The sequence below is a fragment of the Felis catus genome, chromosome D4, assembly GCF_018350175.1.
Source record: "Felis catus isolate Fca126 chromosome D4, F.catus_Fca126_mat1.0, whole genome shotgun sequence".
Classification (NCBI taxonomy): domain Eukaryota; kingdom Metazoa; phylum Chordata; class Mammalia; order Carnivora; family Felidae; genus Felis; species Felis catus.
The window spans coordinates 69,685,206-69,708,043 of NC_058380.1; the positions used below are offsets into that span (position 1 = coordinate 69,685,206).

At 38.2% G+C, this 22,838-nt stretch overlaps 1 protein-coding gene across 1 annotated transcript in view; it reads right to left on the minus strand.

Annotated features, from left to right (window-relative positions):
• The window catches only part of CTNNAL1 (catenin alpha like 1), a 63,475-nt gene that overhangs the window by 38,927 nt on the left and 1,710 nt on the right, over positions 1–22,838 (minus strand). Inside the window, exon 2 of the mRNA XM_023242544.2 lies at positions 4,667–4,856. Within this exon, the coding sequence (XP_023098312.1) occupies positions 4,667–4,856 (190 nt within the window). The remainder of the gene's footprint in view (positions 1–4,666; positions 4,857–22,838) is intronic.

The window sequence follows — 22,838 nt, forward strand, 5'->3', positions numbered from 1 at the left end:
AACTTTTATGTACACAAAAAGGGGCAAGAGGATTAGTATCGGTTTGCAATAATTTAGAGGATAAAAATGTTTCCTCTCTACCTCTGGAAAATGTTACTTTTTCCTACAGCTCTCAATCCTCAAAGATACTACATATGAGCCTGCACATATGGTATTATATAACTTTTCCTTTTTCTGACTAAACCCAGGCATTAAACTCCTAACTACGTGGGATGGTAACATTTGGTTAGCTCCACCAACATGGTCAAATTCTTCCTTAACATTATAAAGCTGTTCAAAGTGTAGACTGTTCAGAAATTAGCTTTCTGAAAAAGTCACAGAGCTGTCCTTTTAGCTTCGTGGTTGCCATTTTTAACTTGTATATGTAATTACTGTTGTGTCTTAATGTGAAAATCCAAAGTCGGTTAAATACAAATATTTATTGAGCTCCCATATAAAATATAAAACCTAAGTAGACAAGTAAAAATATTGGAGGAGGGGCACAAATTGGGTGGGTGGAGTCTAAAATTATAAACTTCTAGTTACCAAATAAATAAGTTATGGGATGTGATACACAGCGTGGCAGCTATAGTTAATACTGTATTGCGTATTTTTGAAAATATTGCTTATTTTTAAGACACTAAATCTTAAAAGTTCTCATCACAAATTTTTTTAACTATATCTGATGACAGATATTAACTAGACTTACTGTGTGAGTATTTCACAATGTAGTTGGCCCTTAAACAACATGGGTTTGAATGCTGTGGGTCCATTTACATGCAGATTTTTTTTCAGTAAAAACAGTATAGTATTACAAATGTATATTCTCTTCCTTATGACTTTCTTAATATTTTTTTTCTCTAGCTTCCTTTATTGTAAGAATACAGTAATAACATGCAAAATATGTGTTAACCAACTGTTTATGTTATCGGTAAGGCTTATGGTCAACAGTAAGCTATCAGTTAAATTTTTGGGGAGTCAAAGTTATACATCAATTTCCAACTGCACAGGGGGTCAGTACCCCTAATCCCTGCGTTGTCTAAAGCCAACTGTATGCTGGGGCGCCTGGGTGGCGCAGTCGGTTAAGCGTCCGACTTCAGCCAGGTCACGATCTCGCGGTCTGTGAGTTCAAGCCCCGCGTCAGGCTCTGGGCTGATGGCTCAGAGCCTGGAGCCTGCTTCCGATTCTGTGTCTCCCTCTCTCTCTGCCCCTCCCCCGTTCATGCTCCCTCTCTCTCTGTCCCAAAAATAAATAAAAGTTGAAAAAAAAAATTAAAAAAAAATAAAGCCAACTGTATGTACAAATATTGAGTCACTATGCTGTACATCAAAACGAACTTAACTTTATACGTCAATTATACCTCAATTTTAAAAAAAGGTAAAAACACAGTGTAAGAACTCAACAGAGGAGGGGCCCCTGGCTGGCTCAGTCAGTGGAGCATGCGACTCTTAATCCTGCAGGTCATAAATTCAAGCCCCATGTTGGGTGTAGAGATTACTTTAAAAAAAAAAAAATCTTAAAAAAAAAAAAAAGAACTCAACAGAAGAAAGAAAAAAGAAAAACAGTAATAAGTATAACAACTAATACTTATCGAGTACTTTCTATGAGCCAAATGCATACATGCATTATATCAAAACACTTCTGTAAACACTAACATCACCCCTATTTTATTGATGAGAAAACTGAGGTTTAAAAAAGTTTAATAGCTTGCTCAATATCACACTGGTATCAAGTGAAAAGCTGGGACTAAAATCCAGGCAGTCTGACTCCGAAGTCCTAGTTCTTTATCACTACTTTACATTATTCCCCTCAAATAAATATTAAATTGTTCAGAAGAGAAATTGATTACTATGGGCTGAGTGGACCAGAAACATTTCAGGAGTGATTCAAGTTAAGTCTTAAATTTGTGCATGTTAAGAGAAATTAGGGCTTCCATATATACAACTCCAGGAGGTGCCATTCTCATTCTCTTACCAGAGTGACATAAGAGGTAGTTCTCAAGAGGGGAAAGGCAACTTCCAAATGAAAAGAGACAACAGGCAGAGCCCATGACAACAGATGGCTTCTGAAAGATTCCTGTATGGAGCCGCCTGGCCTTAGAGTTACTCACAGAGAGCCACAGTCTACAGGAGTGCGGGTCGGTGGACCATGTCCTCTTTTCTCACCATACACTGAGCACAGTGACATCCTACAAAGCCCATAAGGTGAGTAGGACTCAGCTTGCCCTCTCATTAAAAAAACTCTATTCAAAACCTATTCAAAAACCTAATTAAGGGTTGCTATAAAAAAACAGTAATATGTAGACCATCTCTACATTTTCTGTTGAACTGTCCACTGCCTTATGCAATGTCTGTTGCATAAGTGCCCACACATAATTTAGTGCCAGGAAAAAAGCTGCTCTCCTCTTGACGAGCTGGTCTGTTTCCTTTCAACAAACAATGAGAATTATATAACCCTTTCTTTTCCACATTTTTGTCTTGCCTTTCAGGATTTTCAAAGATAAATTTCATGCTTACTTAAAGTAACAGCGTTGGCCAAACTTTCCAGAATATTTATTTTCATCTCCTATTATAACGGGTTTATTAAACATGTATCTTTTATTGTAAGCTATTTCAAATCCTCTTTAAAATGTAGGTAAAATACAAGTTATAAATACAATGAGGCCATCCCTCCTTCCCCACTTAAAGTTTATTCACTATCACAGTGAATGGCTAGAAATTCAAGAGTGAACTCAGAATCCTCCCTTTCTTTGAGCTAATACCAAAGTTCTAGCTATTTAACCACCTTAATATTTTGCACGCCCTCTCTGCTCTTTATTATCTCTAAGACATTGCCTTGGCTCAGCATGGTTTACTGTAGAAGCTTCCATAGTAATTTCCCTCCTTGTGTCTGAACTCTCTAAATCAACCCTCTTTGTTCATTTCCTGCATGCTACCAGAAAGACAAACTATGTCTCTCATCTGGCTGAAATTTCCTCAGTCTGTCATCTACAGAGTAATACCTGAAGCCATTCATAGAACACACAGGACCATATATGACCTGGTTGGCCCCTCCATATTTACTTGGCCTTATCTCACCCAGATGACCCTCTAACTATACCTGCTCCTCCCACAGTAAATAGCACCACCATTTCCCTAGCTGTTCATACTCCAAACCTTAGAGTTATCCAAACCTTGGCGTTATCTCTCAAAAATAAACACTAAAAAAATAAAATAAATGTGTATGTATTTTTGAGAGAGAGAAAGAGAGAGAAGAGAGAGAGAGACAGACAGACAGACGGAGGGACAGAGAGAGGGGGAGACACAGAATTTGGAACAGGCTCCAGGCTCTGAGGTGTCAGCACAGAGCCTGACGCAGGGCTTGAACTCACAAGCTGTGAGATCACGACCTGGGCTGAAATCGGATGCTCAACCGACTGAGCCACCCAGGCACCCCACCAGTGACCTTTTTAAAATATGAGATTATGCCACCACCCTGTATGAAACCTTCCATTAGGCTTCCTATTATACTTAGAACACAGTCCAAAGTTCCTATCTCTGCCTAGAAGGACATAACTATTCTCACTCTTCTCCTTTCCAGAAATACCATTCTTTCAGATATTCATTCATTCGTGTAGCTGTGGCCCTCATTTTTCAGTCTCTGCAACAATGTTACTTCCTTAGAGGATTTCCTGACTCTCTACCTTAGTAGTTCTCAACTGGGGGCCATTTAGACCCCAAAAAGGACATTTGACAAGGTCTGGAATGTTACAAGATTTGGTGTCACAGTGGGAGAAGAGGGAATCTACTGGCTTCTAATAGGTAGAAGCTAGGGATTCTGGTAAATACTTTATAATGCACAGGACAGCCCCCACCACCAACAAAGAATTATCAACAAATAATTATCTGGCCCCAAATGTCAACAGTATCAAAGTTGAGAAAAGCTGTCCTCCGTAAAACATACCTCCTCTGGTCTCCTAACCCTTACTCTGCTTTATTTTTTCATGAATAATAATTATATATCTATTCATTTGTTTCTGGTCTCCCTCACTAGAATGCAAGCTCCATGAGGGTAGACATTTGACTGATGTACACACAGCTATTTCACAATGGCCTAAAAGAAAGCCTGGCATATAGCCAGCACTCACTAAATATTTATTGAAAGAAAAAAATGGAAAAATTATACTTCAACAAGGCTGAACTACTTGTATCCATCAAAATACCCCAGGTTCTCTCAGGCTTCTGTGCCACCAGCTATAGAGAACTGTGGGACTTCATAAAATTTGTAGTCACTATGATTTGTCTGCTATAGAGTATAGGAATACACTAATTTTTTTTTTTGAAGATTTTATTTTTCAGTGATCTCTACACCCAACATGGGGCTCAAACTTACAACCCTGAGCATGCTAATTTGCTCCTTGAGGACAGAGACTATGCCCCACATTCCTCTGTATCTCTGGCATTTCAATGGCTAATGGCAAGAATGGAAGACCATCTCCCTACCCAGTGAAAGAATTCAGCGTGTCAGATTTAGGACCTGAGCCAAGAGAAGTTCCATATTTCTGGAAGCTAATCCAGAATCTATAGGAATCTATAATCACAGGGCTAAAGCACAGAACATATTTTTGCTCAAAATAAGACAATAATCTGTCATGGTATCCAAAGCAGTAAAATTGGTATAAAAAAGCTTTAATATCAATATCACATACCTGCTTGTTTAGCTTCAATACAGGCAATAGTTATTTCTTCTTTCAAGTCCCAGTTTTCATTGGCTATAGCTTCCCCTACTTTAACAAATCTTCCAACTGCCAAGTTGACGGCTTGTCCTACACGCTGAATTGCTTGCAGAGTTTTATCAGACTTTTTGGTATTATCTTTATGATTGATAAGCGTGGTGATCTAAAAATAGAAGAAGATAAAAGCATTTGCTTAAAATTTATCTCAATATCTTTTAAATCTATATCACAAAGGCCAAGAAAATTAAGTCCAGAATACTGGATTAAGCCTGGCATACGGCAACAGTCTTTGGCCTAGTAGACTAAATTGACGGCTTTAATGCTTCAACCCAGAGACAACCAGTAAAGCATCCTGCATCCCTCCTCAAGACAATGTTTCTATTAATAACAATCCCAAGTTTACTTGATGATGGTTATCTGGGACATATAGTTCCAGAAGCCCTCCAGGTATTCCAACAAATCTTAAAGACAGAAGAAAAGTAGGAAAGGGAGGCTCATTACACTCAAAAACAAAACAAAACAAAACAAACACCTCACAAAAAACCAAATCACTTCTTAGTGCTTACGGCACAGTAGAGATCTAATTTCCTCGACTATGGCTCGAGCTGCTGCGAGAGTAGAGACATTCCATTCCACTGCCTAGCAGTGTATAGGTTGTACAAAATGGTATGCATGCCATACGTGCTTACTGAATTAGCCAGACATTTTAGAATGACCACTGTAATCTATGTTTTATACTTCTCTAAGTGTTGTTGTAGACCCAAAGTACATTACATACCAAGAGTTTTAATACCTGATTCCAGGCCCTGAAGTAAAATATAGGTGACAAGTTAAGCTTGTTGAAACAAATATAAATCCTCAAAATGCCCTAGAAAACTAGTACGTGAACTATACCGACATATCAAAATATTTAAAGAATGTTACATGAAAACTATGGATCTTAAATAGTACATGTCCACTAAATATAACTGTGAAATGATTTATATAAGTGCATTAGCAAATACCAGAATACAGAACTAAGAGAAGAGGAATGGCTCTTTGAGAAACTTTACAGGTTATGGTACTAATAGTTTAGAATCAGGAAGGCCTGGGTTTGAGCCTTGGCTCTGCCACTACTAGCTAAATGACCTCGGGAAATTTACTTAATCTCTCCAAATTTCCTCACCTATATTATTTTTCAAATTTTGAATGTTTCCTAGATGCCAGGTCCTAAGGATGCATCAGTGAACAAGACTAACACAATCCTGCCCTTGTTCAGTTTACAGTCTATCAGAATAACAAAATGTATAAAATAAATTTATAAATAATTTATAAAATCATATAAAATATATTTGTTGCACATCTACCATATACCAAATAAAATTTTAGGCAATGATGAAAAAGCAATGCAAATCAAAGAAAAGACCCAAACTCTCATGGAGCTTACATTCAAGTGGGAGGGAGGACAGATGATAATCAAAAAGGTAAACAAACAAACAAAAATAATGCAAATACTATACAAAATATTAAAATAGCATAACACGATAGAAGTATTTTTGTAGCTATCTCAGATTAGTTGATCCTCCTTCTATGAGGAAGTGATATTTAAACTAAGATCTAAATGATATAAAGTAGTCAAGTTGGCAAACATCAGGGGACAAAGCATTCTAGGGAGAAGAAATAATTGTTGGAGGGGGGAGAGAGAAAGGGAGAGAGAGAGAAAGGGAGAGAAAGAGAGAAAGGGAGAGGGAGAGGGAGGCGAAGAAGGGGGAAGAGAGAGAGAGCAAGAGGGAAGGAGAAGGGAAGCCCATCTTGTTCAAAGAATGAGGTAAGGCCAGAAGTAGTTAAAGAACAGTGACAAGAAGGCAAGTAGAAAACCAATATCCAGCAGGTGGGCAGGGACCAGCCATGAAAGGCTATGTATTTTATTCTAAATATGACTGGCAGCCACTGAAGGGTTTCTAAACAGGAAAGTGGTATGATCTCTGCAGTGATTTTTAAATGTGTCCACAAATTCTTTGATATTTCTCCTTTCAAGAGGCAGAGACTCATTTCTCTCCCCTGAAGTATGAACTGAACTTAGTGACTTACTTCTAATGAATAAAGTGGAAGCAATGGCATACTTCTGAGAGTAGATCATAAAACACATTTTACCTTCCACCTCCCTCTCTCTCTCCCTCTCAATCTCAGATCAATCACTGCCGGACAAAAACAGCTACCATATTGTGAAGGACACTCTCGCAACTCGATGGAGATACCCACATGGGAAGAAACTGAGGCTTCCGGCCAAAAGATAGTGAAAAACTGAGGCCTCCTGCCAACAGTGAGAAGAATGAACATGGAAACAGATTCTCCGGCCTCAGTCATGCCTTCAGATTACAGTGGGCCCAGCCAACATCTGGATTTCAATTTCACAAAAGACCATCCAGAACCATGAGGCAAACCATCCCAGAATTCTTGACTCACAGAAACTGAGATGATAAATATTTATTTATTGTTTTAAGGCAGTAAATTTGGGGTAATTTGTTATGTATCAATAGATACTGAATACATATTTTGGTATCTCGAATGTGGCAATGCTATAACAAACCTAAAATGTGGAAGTGGCTTTGCCATCAGACTGTGGAAGTTGAATGGACTTGAGGAGTTAGTAAAAGCTAGAGAGTATTGAATACACTTTGCAGAAGTTCCTCAAGGAAGCTATGGGTAAAAGCTTAAAGTCATAAAAAAATCTTATTGAAAAGTGGAGAAAAGAAGATCTTTGTTATGTGGTGTCAGAAAATCACCCCCAGGAATGTGTAAATTAGAGAATAAACCTAATGAACTGGGTGATCTAGCTAAGGAGATTCCAAGACAAATTTTGAAGGTGCCACTTAGCTTCTTGCTTAAAATGTAAAAATGTAAGAAGAGATACAGAAGCGAAAGGAAACACTGTTAAATAAAAAGAAGCCAGGACTTGCTGTATGTGAAAATTCCTTGCTTCTCCAAAAGGCAAATGATGCTAAAATTAAGAATGGCTTCCAGGCAAAAACAAAATCTAGGGCACTGTCAGGAAGCAAGGTCTAAAGATGAAGCTGAGAGTGTGACTATAAAATTTTATGTTAAGATCTCAGGAAGATTCAAGGTGATGTTCCAGAGATCCATTCACTTAAACAACAGGTCTCTGAGAAGCTTTAAGAGTATTGTCCCTCAGGAGTCCCAGCAGAAGCCCAAGTTAGAGCAGGGCTTATCATAAAGAGACTTGTGGGTATGGTTTGTCTAATTAAGTTAGCCCAATAAGATTCACAGGAGACTCACAAAATTTTGAGGATAATTAGGTCAAGAGACATGGACTGAAGGAGACAGATCAGTACAATTAGGTCAAGAGACATGGACTGAAGGAGCTAGATCACTACAAAATGAAGAGTTTTTTGCATCCCCAAGCTTCCATCGGCAGGGAGCAGGCTGAGAAACCATGCAGATATAAATATGGGCTCCCTTTCATGAGTGAGGATGACTCAGAGCAGTGCTAATGGCCATGAAGAAACATTCCCAGGCTTCATGTCTTCATCAAGGTACCATTAACCTGTGTTTGGGTGGGTTTCAGAATACTGTGAACCAGTGGCTCCTAGTTTCCCCATTTTCAAACAGAAAAATATGGCTGTTATCCTATGCTTACTTCCTGTTTTATTTTGTTTTTAGTTGTTGTTTTAACAAAAATTGTTAAACAATTTTAGTTGTTGTTTAACAGGTTATCCTCTGCCTGTCCCACCACTAAAAGTTGTGTGCTTGGGAGCAGATAACTTGTCACTTTAGTTCATAGGTCTTTAGATCAAATGGAACTATACTCAAGGAGCTACACCTAAGGAACTCTGCATATAAGAAGTCTCATCTGAATCAGATTTAGATGCCAAAATCTTTAATTTCCAGCTATGCCATAGAGGGATGAGACTTTGGGGAGGCCTGGGGGTGCAGGGGAAGAAATGGGAAGAAAAGTAAACAATCTGTGGCCAGAGGGTAGAATGTAGTGATTTTAAAATATGTCCAAAAATTCTTTCCTATTCCTGCCTTTAAGAGGTAGAGCCTCAATCCCCTCTCCTTGAGTGTGGGCTGAACTTGGTGAATTACTTCTGACTAATAAATCAAGCAGAAGTGACACTGTGGTACTTTTGAGAGAGGTCATAAAGGCACTCTGGTTTCAATCTCTCTCTCTCTCTCTCTCTCTCTCTCTCTCTCTGAGGTTATTCCCTCTAGAGGAGGCCAGTTGCCATGTCATGAAGACATCTGACCAGCCTGATGCAAAGTCTAACGTGACAAACAACTGAGTGAGGCGTCCAACCAACAGCTAGCAAGAGTCTGAAGTCTCCTGCCTACAGACATGTGAGTAATCTAAAAGCAGGCAGGATTTTTCTTGTTTCTTGAGATAGGCCTGGATTGCCTTCCTCTTAGGAATTCCTCTCAGGATTGCCTTCGCTGTATTCCAAAGCATATGGATTGTTGTCTTCTCATTTTCATTTGTTTCCATTTGTTTTTTAATTTCTTCTCTAACTGCCTGGTTGACCCATTCATTCTTTAGTAGGGTGTTCTTTAACCTCCATGCTTTTGGAGGTTTTCCAGACTTTTTCCTGTGGTTGATTTCAAGTTTCATAGCATTGTGGTCTGAAAGTGTGCATGGTATGATCTCAATTCTTGTATACTTATGAAGGGCTGTTTTGTGACCCAGTATGTGACCTATCTTGGAGAATGTTCTATGGGCACTCGAGAAGAAAGTATATTCTGTTGCTTTGGGATGCAGAGTTTTAAATATAATAGTCAAATCCATCTGATCCAATGTATCATTCAGGGCCCTTATTTCTTTATTGATCCTATGTCTAGATGATCTATCCATTGCTGTAAGTGGGGTATTAAAGTACCCTGCAATTACCACATTCTTATCAGTAAGGTTGCTTATGTTTGTGATTGTTTTATATATTTGGGGGCTCCCATATTTGGCACATAGACATTTATAATTGTTATAATTCTAATTTCTAATCTTCCTGATGGATAGACCCTGTAATTATTATATAATGCCCTTCTTCATCTCTTGTTACAGCCTTTAATTTAAAAACTAGTTTGTCTGATATAAGTATGGCTACTCCAGCTTTCTTTTGACTTCCAGTAGCATGACAGATAGTTGTTCTCCATCCCCTCACTCTCAATCTGAAGGTGTCCTTGGGTCTAAAATGAGTCTCTTGTAGACAGAAAATAGATGGGTCTTGTTTTTTTATCCATTCTGATACCCTATGTCTTTTGGTTGGAGCATTTAGTCCATTGACATTCAGTGTTATTATTGAAAGATATGGGCTTAGAGTCATTGTGATATCTGTAGGTTTCATGCTTGTAGTGATGTCTCTGGTACTTTGAGGTCCTTGCAACATTTCACTCACAGAATCCCCCTTAGGATCAACAGCACACCTAAAGGAAATAGAAGCAGAACAGCAAAGACACCCCAAACCCAGCAGAAGAAGAGAAATAATAAAGATCAGAGCAGAAATAAACAATATAGAATTTAAAAAAACTGTAGAGGAGATCAATGAAACCTAGAGGTGGTTTTTTTGAAAAAGTAAACAAAATTGATAAACCTCTAGCCAGGCTTCTCAAAAAGAAAAGGGAGATGACCCAAATAGATAAAATCATGAATGAAAATGCAATTATTACAACAATCCCTCAGAAATACAAGCAATTATCAGGGAATGTTATGAAAAATTATATGCCAACAAACTGGACAACCTGGAAGAAATGGACAAATTCCTAAGCACCCACATACATCCAAAACTCAAACAGGAAGAAGTAGAAAACTTGAACAGACCCATAACCAGGGAAGAAATTGGGTCAGTTATCAAAAATCTCCCAACAAATAAGAGTCCAGGACCAGACGGCTTCCCTGGGGAATTCTACCAGACATTTAAAGCAGAGATAATACCTATCCTTTTCAAGCTGTTTCAAAAAATAGAAAGGGAAGGAAAACTTTCAGACTCATTCTATGAAGCCAGCATTACTTTGATTCCTAAACCAGACAGAGACCCAGCAAAAAAATTCTCAATAAGATACTAGCAAATCAAAATCAACAGTATATAAAAAGAATTATTCACCATGATCAAGTGGGATTCATTCCTGGGCTGCAGGGCTGGTTCAACATTCACAAATCAATCAATGTGATACATCACATTAATAAAAGAAAGGAAAAGAACCATATTATCCTGTCAATAGATGCAGAAAAAGCATTTGACAAAATTCAGCATTCTTTCTTAATAAAAACCCTTGAGAAAGTCAGGATAGAAGGAACATACTTAAACATCATAAAAGCCATTCATGAAAAGCCCACAGCTAATATCATCCTCAATGGGGAAAAACGGAGAGCTTTCCCCCTGAGATCAGGAACACAACAGGGATGTCCACTCTCACCACTGTTGTTTAACATAGTGTTGGAAGTTCTAGCATCAGCAATCAGACAACAAAAGGAAATGAAAGGCATCAAAATTGGCAAAGATGAAGTCAAGCTTTCACTTTTTGCAGATGACATGATACTACACATGGAAAACCCAACAGACTCCACCAAAAGTCTGCTAGAACTGACAGGTAAATTCAGCAAAGTCGCAGGATACAAAATCAATGTACAGAAATCAGTTGCATTCTTATACACTAATAATGAAGCAACAGAAAGACAAATAAAGAAACTGATCCCATTCACAACTGCACCAAGAAGCATAAAATACCTAGGAATAAACCTAGCCAAAGATGTAAAAGATCTGTATGCTGAAAACTATAGAAAGCTTATGAAGGAAATTGAAGAAGATAGAAAGAAATGGAAAAACATTCCGTGCTCATGGATTGGAAGAATAAATATTGTTAAAATGTCCATACTACCCAAAGCTATCTACACATTCAATGTAATCCCAATCAAAATTGCAACAGCATTCTTCTTGAAGCTAGAACAAGCAATCCTAAAATTTGTATGGAACCACAAAAGACCCCGAATAGCCAAAGTGATATTGAAGAAGAACACCAAAGCAGGAGACATCACAATCCCAGACTTTAGCCTCTACTACAAAGCTGTGATCATCAAGACAGCATGGTATTGGCACAAAAACAGACACACAGACCAATGGAATAGAACAGAGACTCCAGAATTGGACCCACAAAAGTATGGCTAACTAATCTTTGACAAAGCAGGAAAGAATATCCAATGGAAAAAAGACAGTCTCTTTAGCAAATGGTGCTGGGAGAACTGGACAGCAACTGGACAGAAGAATGAAAGTAGACCACTTTCTTTCACCATACACAAAAACAAACTCAAAATAAATAAAGGTGGAAGACCTAAATGTGAGACAGGAAATCATCAAAACCCTAGAGGAGAAAGCAGGAAAAAACCTCTCTGACCTCAGCCGCAGCAATTTCTTACTTGACACATCTCCAAAGGCAAGGGAATTAAAAGCAAAAAAGAACTATTGGGACCTCAGGAAGATAAAAAACTTCTGCACTGCAAAGGAAACAATCAACAAAACTAAAAGGCAACCGATGGAATGGGAAAAGTAATATTGAAGAATTGGCATATCAGACAAAGGGCTAGTATCCAAAATCTATAAAGAACTCACCAAACTCCACACCTGAAAAACAAATAATCCAGTGAAGAAATGGGCAGAAAACATAAATAGACACTTCTCGAAAGAAGACATCCAGATGGCCAACAGGCACATGAAAAGATGCTCAACGTCACTCTTCATCAGGGAAATACAAATCAAAACCACACTAATATACCACCTCACGCCAGTCAGAATGGCTAAAATGAACAAATCAGGAGACTACAGATGCTGGTGAGGATGTGGAGAAACGGGAACCCTCTTGCACTGTTGGTGGGAATGCAAACTGGTGCAGCCGCCCTGGAAAACAGTGTGGAGATGCCTCAAAAAATTAAAAATAGATCTACCCTATGACCTAGGAATAGTACTGCTAGGAATTTACCCAAGGGATACAAGAGTGCTGATGCATAGGGGCACTTGTACCCCAATGTTTATAGCAGCACTTTCAACAATAGTCAAATTATGGAAAGAGCCTACATGTCCATCAACTGATGAATGGATAAAGAAGATGTGGTTTATATATACAATGGAATACTACTTGGCAACGAGAAAGAATAAAATATGGCGTTTTGTAGCAACGTGGATGGAACTGGAGAGTGTTATGCTAAGTAAAATAAGTCATACAGAGAAAGACAGATACCATATGTTTTCACTCTTATGTAGATCCTGAGAAACTTAACAGAAGACCATGGGGGAGAGGAAGAAAAAAAAAAGAGAGGGAGGGAGCCAAACCATAAGAGACCCTTAAATTTTTTTTTATGTTTTTATTTATTTTTGAGACAGAGAGAGACAGAGCATGAGCAGGGGAGGGGCAGAGAGAGGGAGACACAGGCTTCAGGCTCTGAGCTGTCAGCACAGAGCCTGACACGGGGCTCGAACTCACGGACTATGAGATCATGACCTGAGCTGAAGTCGGACACTTAACCAACTGAGCCACCCAGGCACCCCAGCAGACTCTTAAAAACTGAGAATAAACTAAGGGTTGGTGGGGGGTGAGAGGGAGACCAGTGGGTGATGGGCATTGAGGAGGGCACCTATTGGGATGAGCACTGGGTGTTGTATGGAAACGAATGACAATAAATTTCATATTAAAAATAATAATAAAAAAATAAATAAAAGCAGGCAGGTAAGCCACTCACAAATTCCTGAAACACAGAATCTAAGATAATAAATGTTTGTTTTAAACCATGAAGTTTGAGGTAGTCTATTTTGCAATGGTAAGTAACTAACACAATTTCGAATGTATGTTATTTTAAAAGAACACTCTCTTCGGGGAAAAGAGGATTGATAAAGTGGCAAAATCAGAAGGGGGAAGACCAGTTAGGAAACTGTTGCAATAGTCCAGGTAAAAGATGATGCTGGCTTGAAACAAGGTGACAATAGTCAAGATGAAAGAAAACAGGTAAACTGGATTGCTTGATGGATTAGACTGGTGTTGTCAAAGATGACCCCTAATTTGTAGTAGAAGAAACAGGGCGCATTGGCATTAACACTAACATCTCTACGTGGCAGGCACAAATAATCTAAATTAATCCTCACAATCTTAGCATGTAAGCACTACTTTATCCCCTTTTTACGGATAAGGCAACTGACACTAAAAGATGGTTGTTTAAGGTCTCACAGCTATTAAGAGGTAAAGCCACGATTCACAGTCAATTTGATTCAAAGGCATATTTTATTCTTCCAGTTTTACTGAGATTAACTTACATGTAAGTGATGAGTAGATCCATATATATATTGCAAATGATTCCACAATAAACTGCAAATGTTTCCACAATAGAGTTAGTTAAAACATCTACTACCTTACATATATTTTTTGTGTATGGTGATGGTGATAAGAACATTTAAGGTCTACTCTTTCAATAACTTTTAAGTATTTAATACAAAGTTGTTAACTAGAGTCATCATACTGTACATTAGATCCCCAGAATTTATTCATCTTGTAACTGGAAATTTGCACCCTTTGGACAACATCTCCTCATTTCCCCCACCACACAGGCCCTCACAACCATCATTCTACTCTCTGTTTCTGTGGGTTTGACTTCTGTAGATTCCTCGTGTAAGTGAGATCATTTGGTATTTGCCTTCTCTGATGTATTTCATTTCACTTAGCATAATGCCTTCAAGGTCCACCCATGTTGTAGCAAATGCCCAGATTTCCTTCTTTCTTATGGCTGAATAATATCCCATTGTAAATTTATACCACATCTTCTCCATCTATTTATCAATAGGACATTGAGATTGTTTCCATATCTCTGCTATTGTGAATAATACGGCAATGAATGTGGGAGGGCAGATCTCTCTTCAAGATCCTGATTTCATTTCCTTAGGATATATACCCAAAAGTGGGATTGCTGAGTCATATGAGAGTTCTATTTAAATTTTTTTGTGGAACCTTCATGCTGTTTTCCAAAGTGGCTGTATCAACTTACATTCTCATCAACAATGCACAAGGCTTCTCTTTTCTCCACATCTTCACCAACACTTTGTTTTCTTGTATTTTTGATAATAGCCAATCTAAGTCAGGTGATATCTCATTGCGGTTTTGATCTGCATTTCCTTGATGATTAGTGACGTTGAGCGTATTTTCATACATCTGTTGGCCATTTGTGTGTCTTCTTTAAAAAACTGTTCAGTTCCTCTGCTCATTTTTAAATCAGATTTTTTTTTTTTTTTTTTTTTTGCTATGAAGTGGTATGACCTCCCTATTTAATATTAAAGATACTAACCCCATGGGCATTGAGGAGGGCACCTGTTGGGATGAGCACTGGGTGTTGTATGGAAACCAATTTGACAATAAATTATACGTAGTATAAAAAAAAAAAGATACTAACCCCTTATCAGATAGATGGCTTACAAATATTTTATCCTATTTGGTAGATTGTTTCTTTTGCTGTGCAGAAGATTTTTAGTTTGATATAGTCTCACTTGCTAGTTTTTGCTCTTGTTACTTGTATTCGTAGTGTCATATCCAAAAATCATTGCCAAGACCAAAGTCAAGGAGATTTTTCTCTCTTTCCTCCTAGGGGTTTTACAGTTTCAAGTCTTACATTTAAGTCTTTGATCCATATCCAGCTAATTTTGTGAGTGGTGTTAAAAAGGGGGTCTAATTTCATTCTTTTGGATGTAATTATCCAGTCTCCCAACACATTTTTAAAAATATATTCTTTTAATGTTTATTTTTTGAGAGAGAGAGAGAGAGACACAGCCTGAGCAGGAGAGGGGCAGAGAGAGGATAAGACACAGAATCCAAAGCAGGCTCCAGGCTCTAGGCTGTCAGCACAGAGCCCAACACAGGGCTCGAACTTGCAAACCATGAGATAATGACCTGAGCTAAAGTCAGGAGCTTAACCTACTGAGCCATTCAGGTACCCCAACCCAACAACATTTATTGAAGAAACTATCCTTTCCCCATTGTATTCTTGGCTCCCTTGTCAAATACTAATTTACCATATATGCATGGATTTATTTCTGGTCTCTTGATTCTGTTCCATTAGACAATGAATCTGTTTTCATGTCAGCATCATATAGTTTAATTACTATAGCTTCGTAGTATAATTTGAAATCAGGAAGTGGCTTTGTCCTTCTTTCCCAAGATTGCTTTAGCTAGTTGGGGTCTTTTGTGCTTCCATACAAATTTTAGAATTTTCTATTTCTGTGGGGAAAAATGTCATTGGAATTATGACAGGGATTTCACTGAACCTATAGATGGTTTTAGGTGTTATGAACATTTTAATAATATTAATTCTTCAGATCCATGAACATGGGATATCTTTCCATTTATGTGTCTCCTTCAATTTCTTTCATCAAAGTCCTAGAGTTTTCGGTCTATAGATCTTTCACCTCCTTGGTTAAATTTGATGCTACTGTAAATGGAATTGTTTTATTTCATTTTCAAATATTTTGTTATCAGTGTATAGAAATACAACTGATTTCTGCAGTTGATTTTTTATCCTGCAACTTTACTGAATTCATTTATTAGTTTTATGGGTGTGTGTGTGTGTGTGTGTGTGTGTGTGTGTGTGTGGTCTTTAGGAGTCTTTGGTCCTATTCCACACCTGATAAACACTAAGGAATTCTTAACACCACCTAAAGAACAGAGGACTTAACCACCATTGGCTCTTCCAAACAACTAACTTGGACAAGCCTCTGGAGTGGACAGGAGTTTAAGTTGTGTTTATTACCAAAAGTTTTAAATTTTCAATTATAAAGAAAAGACCTGCAATTAGGCTAAAATGCCAACTCTTGTTCAGTTCTGAAACACACATGTTGCTTTCATTTCCAGCATCCTACCCAGTGCAAAATTAGGTGTGGCTACCTTCCTTTTACTTGAAGCAGTCTAGAAAATGTTTAATCCAAATAGAGGTGTGCATTTAAAACTGACATTTACAGGGGCGCCTGGGTGGCGCAGTCGGTTAAGCGTCCAACTTCAGCCAGGTCACGATCTCGCGGTCCGTGAGTTCGAGCCCCACGTTGGGCTCTGGGCTGATGGCTCAGAGCCTGGAGCCTGCTTCCAATTCTGTGTCTCCCTCTCTCTCTGCCCCTCCCCCATTCATGCTCTGTCTCTCTCTGTCCCAAAAATAAATAAACATTGAAAAAAAAATTTAAAAAAAATAAATAAATAAAATAAAACTGACATTTACAGAAGCCAAGTCAATTTATAAAATTCCTTATTAAAAGGCCGATTTATGTCCTTATTCTCAAACTTTTTAAAAAGGAGGCCCAAAAAAGTTATACATGTTGACTGTTTTTTAAAAACGAGAAATATAGGAAAGACTGAAGAAACAAAAAAATTACCCATAATCACACTACCCTGTGAGCATTTTGCCATAATTTTTCTCAGTCTTGTTTTATATATCTACACACCTAAACACACAGTTTTACAAAACTGAGATAAAAGTTCAATTTCCTTGTCATATGAAAAATAAGAGTAGCTAACATTTAACACTAAGGCACTATCCTATGTGTTTTATATGTATTAATTCATTCAATGTTTACATCTCTATGAGGTGAATACTATTATTATCCTCATTTTATAGATAAAGAATCTGAACTTAGAAGAAGTAAAGAATTCACCCAAGGTCACAGAAGGAGAAAGTTGCCTACACTTTTAGTAACCATAAAGACCCAGGAGTATGATAAAGACCAGAGGAAAGATAGCTGGTGAGAGTGCCTTGTAAAATACAGTGCCAAATAAAATTTCAGCTATTATTCTGCAAAACCAGGAGGCATATTTTTAAATCGGGAGTCACAACCTGAAGTTGCCCTCATACCAGAGTCGAGAGAACGCCTGAATGAACCGGAAAAAAGAGGGCAGAAAGGCAGCCCATGGGGAAGAAAGAGATCTGATATATTGAAGAATTCTGCGTGGAATAAAAGAAAGAACTAGTGCTTACTTGATACCTTCTTTTTTTTTTTTTTTTTTCAACGTTTTTATTTATTTTTGGGACAGAGAGAGACAGAGCATGAACGGGGGAGGGGCAGAGAGAGAGGGAGACACAGAATTGGAAGCAGGTTCCAGGCTCTGAGCCATCAGCCCAGAGCCCGATGCGGGGCTCGAACTCCCAGACCGCGAGATCGTGACCTGGCTGAAGTCGGACGCTTAACCGACTGCACCACCCAGGCGCCCCGATACCTTCTAACAAAGAGTGTCAACAAGTACCAATCGCCAACGAAGTATATCCTAGCAGTTAAGAGCACGAACTCTGGCTTACTTTGCCTGGGTTTGAAACCTGGCTGTATCATGTGACCACGTGGCAAGTCACCTAGCTTTCTACAAGTCCATGTTCTCGTCTGTAAAAACAGGAATAATAATAGTACATTTCACAAGGTCATTGTGGGAAATACATTACTAAATTAAATAAAGTATTTAGAATAGTGTCTGGTATATAGTAAGCACTACATAATTGTTAGGTATTACACAGCTGACATTTCTAGAATCTCTATTTCCTCATGTTTATGATGTCATTCTTATTTTCTGTAATAGCTGACAGTAATCTCTTCATTGAACTGGATTTCCTTAGTTTACTTTTTTTTCTTTTTTTTTAAGTTTATTTATATTTATTTTGAGAGAGACTGAGAGCAAGCGAGAGCGTGGGTAAGGGGCAGTGAGAAAGGGAGAGAGACTTCCAAGCAGGTTTTGCGCTGCTAGCACAGAGCCCAATGCAAGGCTCAAACTCACAAACTGTGAGATCATGACCTGAGCCGAAACCAAGAGGCAGATGCTTAACCAACTGAGCCACCCAGGCACTTAGTTTACTTATTTTATGGGGAAGCCAGAAAGCAAGTGAAGACCAGGAAGAAAAAAAATTGGTAGCAGCCCAGATAAAAGAACAATGGCTTAATTCTATGGGCCTGAAATACAAGGGAACCAACCCAGTACAGAGAAGTTCATCTCTTGGCTTAACTCAGTAGTGAGTTCTTAAAATTATTAGATATAAAAATTAGGGGTGCCTGGTTGGCTCATTCGGTAAAGTATGTGACTCTTGATCTCAGGGTCATGAGTTCAAGCCCCACATTGGCACAGAGCCTACTTTGAAATAAAATAAATTAAATTAAAAAACAAATTCGCTAATCAGCTATAGAAACCAATATGGAAGAAAACACACCAAATCATGGGAGGTACTTTAAAAGAAGTAGAACTTACTTTATATGTTTTACCTTTGCAAAACAAAAAAACCAAAAATACACACACATATTCATATACATAAGTCAGGAAAGAGGGCCTCATATGTACTCTATTCATCTTCAATTATTGAGAGAAGGATCCTGAAAAGCCTCCAGGACAATACAGAGAGAAATGGAAAGACAGGGTGAGCTATCTTAGAAATTCGAAGGGTCTGTCCAATGGTGAATGCAGTAAATCTATCACAGACAGGAAAAGACTAGTGGGTGGTAGAATAACATTCCACACTAGGGTGGAGTATGTGGCAGATATCCCTGTTCCCTTCCTTGGATAAAAACATTTTAAGACTGGGAGTGGGGGTTTTGACAGGAAGAATAAAGTGATTATTAAAGAAGGTGGGGAGTTGCTCTGAAAAAATGTGTTTGGGACCTAGCCCAGGGCTTTTTAAAGAACTATCTGATTTAGAAAATATCTAACAAATGAGTATATATAACATATATATGTATGGTACAAAGACATGGGAAGACATATATGCAACCAGCATTAAGCTTAAGACAACATTACCAGTACCTCTGACAATCCACATGCCTTGAGGGCCCCTCCCTTTCCACACCCCCCACCTCCCTCTCCCCAGAAGAAACCACTGTCCTGATTTTGTGCTCATCTTTTCCTTGCTATAACTACTGCACAGATGTTATATCCCTAATGATATATGGTTTCATTTTGCCTGTTTTTGAGCCTTCAGTATTTTTTACTGATAATTATAGCTGTGGTTCATTCATTTCACTGCTGCATAGTACCTTACTGTATGAACATAGCACAACTTATTTAAACATCCTATTGTTAAAAGAATTTAGGCAGTTTCCAGTTTGGGGCCATTAAAAGTAAACAAACAAACAAGAAACTGTCAACACTGCAATCCATGGCTAGCACACACTCAGGAGTTTCTCTAAGGGTATGGATTTTGGAGAATTGCTGGGCCATAGGTACTATCCACCTTCAACTTCAGATGACATTGAACTGTCTTCCAAAGTGGTTTACTACTGACATTCCCATTGGCTCCACATGCCTCACCAACACTTGTTCTCATTGTGGTCTTAATTTGTACTTCACTGGTTTCTGATGAAACTGAACATCTTTTAACATATCTTTCAGCCATCAGTTTCCTCTTCTGTGGTAAAGATTTTTTACCAATCTTTATTAGGTAATCTTTCTGTTTGTGATTCATTGCAATCCTTGATTTATTCTGGGTACCACCAATCATTCACTGGTAATTTGTGTTGCAGCCACATTCTTCCACTTTATGGCTTATCCTTTCAGTTTTGATAAACAGAGGTTCTTCGTTCTAAAGGAGTCAAATTTATCAACCTTTGCTTAGAATTTTTACTCAATCACTTCCCAGCATGAGGTGGTAAAGATACTGCCCAGTTGTTTTTCCCCTAAAACTGTTACATGTTTTCACTTTCATATTGATGTCCTTAATCCATCTGGAATTGATGTTTGTATATGGTGTGAGACAGGGATCCAAAGTCATGTGTTACTGGATAACCAATTGTCTTAGCCCAATTTTTTAAAAGTTTTTCCTTTCCCTACAGACCAGCAGTGCCAATTCTGTGACTTCTCAATTTTCCACATATATGTGGATCTGTTTCTAGGTTCTCTATTCCCTTTCACTGGTCTATTGTCTTAATTATGAGAGCTTTATAATGTCTTGAAATCTTCCCACTTTGTTTCTCTTCTGGCTATTCTTGGCTCTTTGTTCTTTTATATTAATGTTATAATTACTTTTTATCAAATTCTGTTCAAAAATTCTGTTGAAATTTTCACTGGAATTGTGTTAAATTTATAGATTAAAGGGGAAAATATTGAGTCAATCTAGTCATGAACACGGTACTTCATTCCATTTACCTAGATCTACTTTGGCTTTCAAAAAAATTTTTTTAAATCTTTTCCTAAGGCTTGGCCACATATGTATGTATGTGTGTGTGTGTGTGTGTGTGTGTGTGTGTGTGTATATATATATATATATATATATATATATCTCCATTCCATTCTCCTAGGAACCTCATTTTTATTCTAACAGGCTTCTTTTAGAATTACTATTTTATTAGAGAAATGCAGTTGACTTTAGTATACTACATTCAGTGAACTTACGAAGCCTCCTAGATTTTATGATTTATCTGTAGACTCTTGCGTTTTCTATGTAGATAATTTTATCAAAACAAGAGCTTTGTTTTTTCCTTCTGTATCTTTACACCTTTCACTTCTTATCTCATTGCACTGGTTAGGATTTCCAGCACAGTGCTGACTAAAAGCTGCAATAGCACACATCTCTCCTCTTGTTTCTAGTTTTAAAGGAAATGTCTGCTTTATTTTTTTTTTTTCAACGTTTATTTATTTGTGGGACAGAGAGAGACAGAGCATGAACGGGGGAGGGGCAGAGAGAGAGGGAGACACAGAATCGGAAACAGGCTCCAGGCTCTGAGCCATCAGCCCAGAGCCCGACACGGGGCCCGAACTCCCGGACCGCGAGATCGTGACCTGGCTGAAGTCGGACGCCTAACCCACTCTGCCACCCAGGCGCCCCAGGAAATGTCTGCTTTAAATTTGACTTGTTGCTATAATTTTAACTGTAGGTTTTCTGTGGATACTCTCTATAAGGAAGTTTTCTTTTATTACTAGTTTGCTAAGTGCTTTCTATCATGATTATAAGTTGCATTTAATTGAATGCTCTTTCTGTATCTACTAATAAGAACATATATCTTTTGTAATATGTGAATGCAGAAAATTATATACATTTATCTAATACTGACTCAAACTTGCATTCCTAGAATAAGGCCAGTAAGCCAGAACTTTGTAGTTGGAGAGTCGGAAGAGGTTGGATGATATCAGAATAGAAACTATATGCTTAAAACTCACTACATTTTGTGATGCTAGTCTTGTTCACCTCAAGACCTTGTCTCCTCTCTGGCACTGTTCACGAATCATCCATGCCTCCTCTGAGGAACATTTACTATTGATGTTGCTAATATGACACTTAGCATGTGCTAATATATACAGATCCCGTCTCCCAACATGACTACAAGTCCCTCCAGGAGCAGCTAGTAAGTATACAATAAATGCTTAAATATTCTTGGGGATAAAATGGTGAAACATGAATTGGATAATAATGCAGCATCCTTAGAAAATGAGACTCTGGACCTGAATTTCTAGAGAGCTGCAGTGTTAATCAGCTAATACTCACTGAAACTTAAAAAATCACTCTAAATTTTACTCCATACTCCCCTGCTTTTTTAACAGTATTCTGGCCATGCTTTATTCATTTGGCTTTGAGCAAATTCAACTTTTACTTATTGAGTACAGTCAATCATCAGGAATGTCACTTAGGGTACTGTGCTAAAGATATGGCTGTGGATACATCACATGTGGGATGCAGAACCTCAGCTATGACCCTGAATCAATCTTTAACAAGGAAGAAAAAAAATTTTAAAAGCTTGCATTTTTCCCCCCTGTGGCATTGACCTCTAGTTAACTCTCAGCAGCAATTCACAAGATTCACACATTCACACATTTCCTCCTCCACTCCACCCTCTTTCATTCCAGAATTACACAACGCAGAACTGATACATTTTTAACAGGGTTACTGTGAAAAGTTACCTTTTCTCCAAATCACAACTACTTTCCACCTTGCTTTTCCACTGTGGACTCTCTTCTCTGTACCTACCACTAGCTGACCTCATCACTGCTTTTGATCTCTAGAGAGAACACAGCATATGGTGTAGCTAAGAGCGCTGAATCTGGAACCAGGATGCCTGGGTTCAAATGCCAGTTTGACATTTACAGTTCAAAGTCCCAGGGGAAGTTACTTAGCCTCACTGTTCCTCAGTTTCCTCTCCCATATAGTGAGAATAAACACATATGTACCTCATAAGATTGCTATGAG